This window comes from Diaphorina citri, unplaced genomic scaffold (genome assembly GCF_000475195.1).
Source record: "Diaphorina citri unplaced genomic scaffold, Diaci psyllid genome assembly version 1.1 scaffold2619, whole genome shotgun sequence".
Lineage (NCBI taxonomy): Eukaryota > Metazoa > Arthropoda > Insecta > Hemiptera > Psyllidae > Diaphorina > Diaphorina citri.
Window position 1 is genome coordinate 7,485 of NW_007380037.1, and position 7,748 is coordinate 15,232.

At 42.8% G+C, this 7,748-nt stretch overlaps 1 protein-coding gene across 1 annotated transcript; it reads right to left on the reverse strand.

The window, feature by feature from the left end:
* Positions 1-869: 869 nt before the first annotated feature.
* Positions 870-7,298, reverse strand: LOC103519238 (myb-like protein X). The gene is made up of 10 exons (XM_026830806.1): positions 6,446-7,298; positions 5,360-5,887; positions 4,848-5,241; positions 4,621-4,698; positions 4,388-4,561; positions 3,518-3,649; positions 2,853-3,141; positions 1,988-2,566; positions 1,454-1,511; positions 870-1,063 (listed from the first exon to the last, which is right to left on the reverse strand). Exons 2-10 carry the CDS (start codon positions 5,457-5,459, stop codon positions 870-872), a joined length of 1,998 nt encoding a protein of 665 aa, XP_026686607.1. The 5' UTR covers positions 5,460-5,887; positions 6,446-7,298.
* Positions 7,299-7,748: the final 450 nt, after the last annotated feature.

A 7,748-nucleotide genomic window follows, 5' to 3' on the forward strand; every position in this document is an offset into this window, starting at 1 on the left:
CGTATACTCCAACTTCTCCCTTGACATTGAGATTCAAGGAATAGCAGGGCTTTGGCTTCTCTCTTCCTTCTGTCCCTATCTATTTCGGTCGGGCAAGGCTCTTGCTGTAATAGAGGTAGTCTAGTATTTAGGCGGGGCCCGCCTTAACCTTGGGCGGCTCGCGAATGTTTCGTTGCGTGATAGAAGGTTCGGTTACCCAGGTTGCATCTCTGGGCGGAATTGATCTCATCCCAATAAAATTCTTGCTGAGACGAGTTCTCATTACCGGCCACCGAGTAACCGGGGGAATACCAGGTGTAAGAGGCATAGTTCGAGTTGGGGTATGGGTGTAAGATTCGGTGGACCACCGCATACAATCCCCGGTTTGTCGGGATAGTGCGCAGCCTAGTTAGGCTTAGTTGGTAGTGCGTCTCCTTTGTAAGCTCTTAGCCCGCGGGTCGATCCCGCCCGGGGCGATTTTAAATCCTTATGGATAGTTCTCGGAACGCTGATTTCTCCTATCCTGTCTCCCTTCCTCTCTTCGATTTCGGAGCATAAACAGTAGCAGTACAGTTCCCTCTGTCACAACCTTCTTAAAAAAAAAAAAAAAAAAAAAAAAAACTAAGGTCAAACTAAAAAGTGGTGAAGTTTAACATATATGTCCGTTGTTATTAAAGGCATAGACTTTTCCAGTGATTTTTTTAGATTTTTTTTTTTTTTTTTAGTTCTAACCCTATTTATCCAGAATTCTGATTTATTTTTTTTTTTTGTTTGTATTGAGTGATTTTTTACTTTCCTTATCCTATAGGAAGGAAAGTAATGTAATCGGGTCAAATTTTCGATGGGTCAAAATTTCGATTTTTATTTGGCCTCGGTAGACGTTATTTCGTTCAAAGTTCAGTGACTTTCTCACTCTCGGTTTCATCTCGGGAGGAGGCTGTAGACAAGTTCTCTAGGAAATCAAAACTGGCCACTGCCTCTCTCTCTTTCTCTCCGTATCGGACGTAGAAGTCATCCCGCCCTAGGATGGAGGGGCGGGGGGAGGACGAGAACCTGAGAGCACCCAGCGGCTCCCGGATAGCGGCTGGAACAGAGGAAGATCGAGCGAAGTGAGTTTATAGGTTTTTTTTACTAGAGGAAAAGGACCTATTTTTTCGGCACCCAAAAAAGATTAAAAAAAAAAATCTCAAAATTCAAAGGCTAAATATAAATAGATAAATATAAAATCAAATCATGAATAATTTCTGGTGAAGCAGTAGCCTCTTCACAACTTTGTGGGTATCACAGTATTACAAGTCTTCCATTTACTCAATCATCATATTTATCATCGCTCGTTTCTTTGACTTGTAATGCGGCCACTGGTCGCTACTCGATCAAAGTAGGTCCTCAATTGTCCTCACGAGGCTGAGTGCACCCCGAACTCCAAGCACAGAGCCGAAAAAACTCCGACCTAGCCGGGAATCGAACCCGGGACCTCCGGCGTCCAAGCCTGGTATGATACCCACTCGGCCACGGAGGTCGATTAGTTTGTCCTTCAGGATCGGGACAAGGGGAAATTAAGAAATGAAATGGGAACAAGTGGAAATGAAGAAATGAAATGGGGACAAGGGGAAATTAAGAAATGAAATGGGAACAAGTGGAAATGAAGAAATGAAATGGGGACAAGTGGAAATGAAAACAGGAAGAAGTGGAAAATGGGACAAGTATAATATTATGAGGACAAGTCTATGACAATATCTATTTAGGTATATTTTTTTTCTTCTGGCTCTTTTGTCAACCAGATCGAATTGGTTTCACGAGGCTGATTATACCCCGAAAGAACCAGAAAAGGCCAGCCTGTCTTGGGCGGATTTTATCCTGATGGGATAATGTTTGTTCTCGGAACGGCTGGCTTTCTCCTATCCTGTCTTCCTTCTCTCTTCGATTTCGGGCTTCATTTCCACTTGTCCCTATTTCATTTCTTCATTTCCACTTGTCCCCATTTCATTTCTAAATTAAAATAAATTACCTTAGGGTCTGCCAGGTCAATGTGTCTCTCCACATGAATCCACCCCGTATTGCAACACGAACCGTCTTCTTCCGACCCTGTATAACTCGAACACCCCTGCCGACTGCAGGACCCTGAATACTGGCTACACGGACTGTGACAGCAGGACCCGGTGTGCATTTCGTCGCTTTGAATCATTCGGTTGAGCTCGTCGATGACTTGTTTGGAAGTGCGAGAATCCCCGAAGTTGACTGGACTATCAGCGCTAAATAGTCTATCACCCGTGTTGACTGGGGTATTACTCGATTGTGCGGTGGGCGGCCTTTTATCACCATTTTTGACTGAACTATTATTAGGATTGAAAAGTGTTCTATCACTGTTGACTGAGCTATTAGACTGGAAATCACCATGTTTGAATGAACTATTCGCTTGGAAAAGTGTTCTATCACTGTTGACTGAGCTATTAGACTTTAAATCACCATGTTTGACTGAACTATTCGCCTGGAAAACCGTTCTATCAGTGTTGACTGGACTATTTTCATCTCGTGTCCAAGAGCGCCTATTTTCATTCGAACTGACTGGGGTATAATTTTCACCTAGGTGGTGGGAACACGTATCACTTATTTTTACTGGGCTATTTTCTTGGAGTTTAAAGGGTTTATTGCTATCACTGAATTTGACTGAGGTATCAGCTTGGCTCTGTTTTGTGTGCCTAATATTTTCGTAGTTGACTGGGCTATTGGACGTTCTATCACTAGTGTTAACTGGACTATCATTCGAACTGACTGGGGTATAATTTTCACCTAGGTGGTGGGAACACGTATCACTTATTTTTACTGGGCTATTTTCTTGGATACGAACTGACTGGGGTATAATTTTCACCTAGGTGGTGGGAACACGTATCACTTATTTTAACTGGGCTATTTTCTTGGAGTTTAAAGGGTTTATTGCTATCACTGAATTTGACTGAGGTATCAGCTTGTCCTTGTTTAGGAGCGGGCCTAATATTTTCATAGTTGACTGGAGTATCAGCTTGGCTCTGTTTTGTGTGCCTAATATTTTCGTAGTTGACTGGGCTATTGGACGTTCTATCACTAGTGTTAACTGGACTATCTGGTTTCTTAGAGGTGATATTGACCACGGTGTCTGGGGTACTGATGGATGACGTAAGAGACCTGAAAATAAATAGAACAGAAAGAAAATGTTACATTTTTTTTGTTTTTGTTTTGATAGAGGGAACTGTAACTGCTAAGGTCTTATCGTTCCGAAATCGAAGAGAGAAGAAGGAAATGATAGGAGAAAGCCAGTCGTTCCGAGAACGAACCTCATCTGTTTAGGATAAAGTTCGCCCCGGGAGGGAATGAAATCCATGACCTAGCGCTTACAAGGCAGGCCCGCTACACTCCAAGCTAAATAGACTGGCTAAAATCCAATGGTTTTTCTTCTTCTTCTTCTTCTTCTTCTTAAGCCCGTCATGTTGTTCGCGAAATCCAATGTTTGGTGTCCAAAATTCAGTCGAACTTGCGTATTCTATTACCTACTCTTCCTTACCTCATCATCATGTGTTGACTATTACTACTATTGCTTTGGTTGAGTGGTGAGGTGAGGTTGGGCGGAAGAGAGAGGTCCTCGTCTTCGTTTTCCTCTATCACGGTATTCAGTTCTGTGCGCAATCCATTGCGACTGGAAAAAGTGGAACAAGAGACATGCAAGGGTTAAAAAATCCAAATTAATGAAAAAGTAGAGCAAGATGCATGAAAGGGTTAAATCTAACAATTTAGAAACAAAGTGGACCGAAAGACAAGGAAGGGTTAAAATCAAAGTAAATTATTTTTTAATTAAATTATTTTCAAAGGGATACGACTTTGAATGTCATAAATATGCCCCTTAAATCCTTAAAATAAATTAAAATTGTAGGTACCAGGTGACAAGCAAGGGTTTTTGAAGAGGTTTGATAAAGAGAACTGTAAAAACGGAGGTCTTATCGTCCCGAAATCGAAGAGAAAAGAAGGACAGGATAGGAGAAAGCCATCCGTTCCGAGAACGAACATTAATTGTTTAGGATAAAGTTTGCCCCGGACGGGAATCGAACCCGCGGCCTAGCGTAGGATAAAGTTTGCCCCGGACGGGAATCGAACCCGCAGCCTAGCGCTTACAAGGCAGACGAGCTACCAACCTAGCTAACTAAGCTGGCTGGCAAGAAAAAAAATTTAATATTTGGGATAATATTCGTTCTCGGAACGGCTGGCTTTCTCCTATCCTGTCTTCCTTCTCTCTTCGATTTCGGGACGATAAGACCTTAGCAGTTACAGTTCCCTCGGTCAAACCTCTTAAAAAAATTAAAAATAAATATTTATTTTGACCCCTGATAGAAACCATCGACTCTCAATCTGGAGGTCTTGGGTTCAAATCCATTCTTACCTCATTCCTCGACTAGACAGCTCATAGCTAAAATCCTCCTGCAAACACTCGATCTCTCCCTCTTCTTCTTCTTCTTCCCTATCTCCATCCTTGTCTCTCCAATACCTCCCTCTATCTTCCATCTCATTCCAGAGGGAATCGTTGGAGGCATCCTTGTCCTTGTCACTCCACAGCCTGTCTCTATTCTCCATCTCACTCGAGAGGACATCCCTGCAGTCTCCGTTCTTATCAGCCTGTCTCTATTCTCCATCTCACTCCAGAGGACATCCCTGCAGTCTCCATTCTTGTCAAAGTTATTCCAATAACTGCCATGGGAGTCCCTCTTCTCTGATTCTTTGAAGTTGGACTCACTCCACGGTCGATTTTTGGAGTCAAATTCACCATTTCTGGAGTCAATTCCACCATTTCTGGAGTCAAATTCACCATTTCTGGAGTCAGTTCCACCATTTCTGGACTGCCACTGGAGTCCCTCTTGTCCAATTTTTTGAAGTTGGACTCACTCCACGGTCGATTTTTGGAGTCAAATTCACCATTTCTGGAGTCAAATTCACCATTTCTGGAGTCACATTCACCATTTCTGGAGTCAGTTCCACCATTTCTGGAGTCAAATTCACCATTTCTGGAGTCAAATTCACCATTTCTGGAGTCAGTTCCACCATTTCTGGAGTCAAATTCACCATTTCTGGAGTCAATTCCACCATTTCTGGAGTCAAATTCACCATTTCTGGAGTCAATTCCACCATTTCTGGAGTCAATTCCACCATTTCTGGAGTCCGTATTAGTCCAGTGGCTATTTCTGGAGTTCAATTCACTATAGGAACGATTTCTGGAGTTCAATTCGCCGGATTGAAGATTTCTGGAGTCTGGTTCACTCCACTGGCTACTTATGGAGCGTATTAGTCCAGTGGCTACTTCTGGAGTCCAATTCACTATAGGAACGATTTCTGGAGTTCAATTCGCCGGATTGAAGATTTCTGGAGTCTGGTTCACTCCACTGGCTACTTATGGAGTTTACTTCACCATTTCTGGAGTCTAGCTCACTCCAATACCTTCCTTTGGAGTCTGTTTCCATCTCCAACGCACTATAGGAACGATTTTTGGAGTCCAATTCACTCGATCGATGATTTCTGGAGGTAAATTCACCATTTCTGGAGTTAGACTCATTCCAGTGGCTTTTTCTGGAGTCCAAATCGCTCCAAAATCCATCGCTTCTCTCCAACCCATCTCTATCGGATTTATCAGTCGCGTAGGGTTCGTCACCCCACGTTACGTTACCATAGAGTTGATCTACATTGTTGCTCTCGTACTGAGGTATAACTCCGCCACTGAGAAGGTTTTCGTATAGAGCGATCGGTTCGCAGCGATTTTGAGAAGATTCAGTCCGATTTTGAGTGCTTTCAGTCCAATTTTGAGTGAGTTTAGAGCGATTTTGAGTGGATAAGTGATTTTGAGATGTATTAAATTCGTTCTGATTTTTGGCCACATTCGATTCACAGCGACTTTGAGACTGAGTGAGTAGGTTCAGTCCGATTTTGAGTGGATAAGTGATTTTGAGATGTATTAAATTCGTTCTGATTTTTGGCCACATTCGATTCACAGCGACTTTGAGACTGAGATCCACTGGGTTCGTTTAGAGATTTAGGGTCAATCCGTTTTTGAGATGAAAATCCTTCGTTCCCATTTCCTTACTGTTCTGTGACAGTATATCAACACTTACTGTTCTGTGACAGTATATCAACACTTACTGTTCTGTGACAGTATATTAACACTTACTGTTCTGTGACAGGATATTAACACTTACTGTTCTGTGATAGTATATCAACACTTACTGTTCTGTGATAGTGTATCAACACTTACTGTTCTGTGACAGGATATTAACCCTTAAACCCTTACTCACCTTCTGTGACAGGATCGCTCGCACCACCTGGTTGGCCACATCGTCCAAACATTTCTCATACTTCCGCCTTTGAGTAGGTTCAGTCCGATTTTGAGTGGATAAGTGATTTTGAGATGTATTAAATTCGTTCTGATTTTTGGTCATATTCGATTTACAGCGACTTTGAGACTGAGATCCACTGGGTTCGTTTAGAGATTTAGGGTCAATCCGTTTTTGAGATGAAAATCCTTCGTTCCCATTTTGAGATTTAGGGTCATTCCGTTTTTGAAATTTAGGGTCTTTTAGAGGTATTTTAGATTCGCTCCTTTTTCGAGACTGGGTTAGACTAGGGTCGTTTCGTTTTTGAGACCCAAAATCAGAATGATTGGGTAGTTTATTTTTGCTTTCTTCATCTTTGACTAGTCCATCTTCACTTTCAATATGACTAAGTATCTCTTTGCTTTCAGATTGGTTGAAATAGCTTTCTTTTTCGTTCTGGCTGTTAGGATATTGGTCTTTTAGTTCATTACGATGGCTTTTCGCATGATTGGAACAACTTATTCTTTCCTTTCCTTCGTTCTCACTATTCGGATGAATTTCTTTGACTTCGGTGTAAGGAACAAAATGACCTTCTTTGAATCGACTGGTTCTGGATTTATTTTCAGGGCGTTCGCCGCTACTGGTCGATACTTCAGAAGGGTGAGGTAGAGATTTGGTAGAGCCGCTACTCGTCGCGACTTCAGAGGTGGTGGGGTGAGGTAGAGATTTCGTAGAGCCGCTACCCGTCGATAATTCAGAGGTGGTGGGGTGAGGTAGAGATTTGGTACCGTTCGTCGCTACTGGTCGATACTTCAGAAGGGTGAGGTAGAGATTTGGTAGAGCCGCTACCCGTCGATAATTCAGAGGTGGTGGGATGAGGTAGAGATTTGGTAGAGCCGCTACCCGTCGATAATTCAGAGGTGGTGGGGTGAGGTAGAGATTTCGTAGAGCCGCTACCCGTCGATAATTCAGAGGTGGTGGGGTGAGGTAGAGATTTGGTGGGTAATTAAATTTTTCAGACAGACAATACAAAAAGTTCTCAAGCAAGACTTTATGAGCCAGCCTAGTTGGCTTAGTTGGTAGTGCGTCTGCCTTGTAAGCGCTAGGCCGCGGGTTCGATTCCCGCCCGGGGCTGATGTCGTCGGGCAGGGATTGTGTCTGAGGGAAGAGAAAAGATTTTTATTGGTTTAAAAAAATTGGCTTTTTTCTTTGACATATTATAAGGGGCAGCCGTTCTGCCTTGTAAGCGCTAGGCCGCGGGTTCGATTCCCGCCCGGGGCGGATTTTATCCTGACGGGATAATGTTCGTTCTCAGAACGGCTGGCTTTCTCCTATCCTGTCTTCCTTCTCTCTTCGATTTCGGGACGATAAGACCATAGCAGTTATAGTTCCCTCTGTCAAACCTCTTAAAAAAAAAAAAAAGACTTTATGAAAATCTCTTTTATG

What these genes read in the sequence shown, in the direction of transcription:
- LOC103519238 (XM_026830806.1), bottom strand. Translation starts at nt 5,459, where the DNA reads ATGGAAACAGACTCCAAAGGAAGGTATTGGAGTGAGCTAGACTCCAGA. An exon ending in TTGGACAAGAGGGACTCCAG is followed by an intron (nt 4,699 to 4,847) that starts TGGCAGTCCAGA and finishes GAGGGACTCCCA; the next exon opens with TGGCAGTTATTGGAATAACT. An exon ending in CTGTCTAGTCGAGGAATGAG is followed by an intron (nt 3,650 to 4,387) that starts GTAAGAATGGAT and finishes CACTTTTTCCAG; the next exon opens with TCGCAATGGATTGCGCACAG.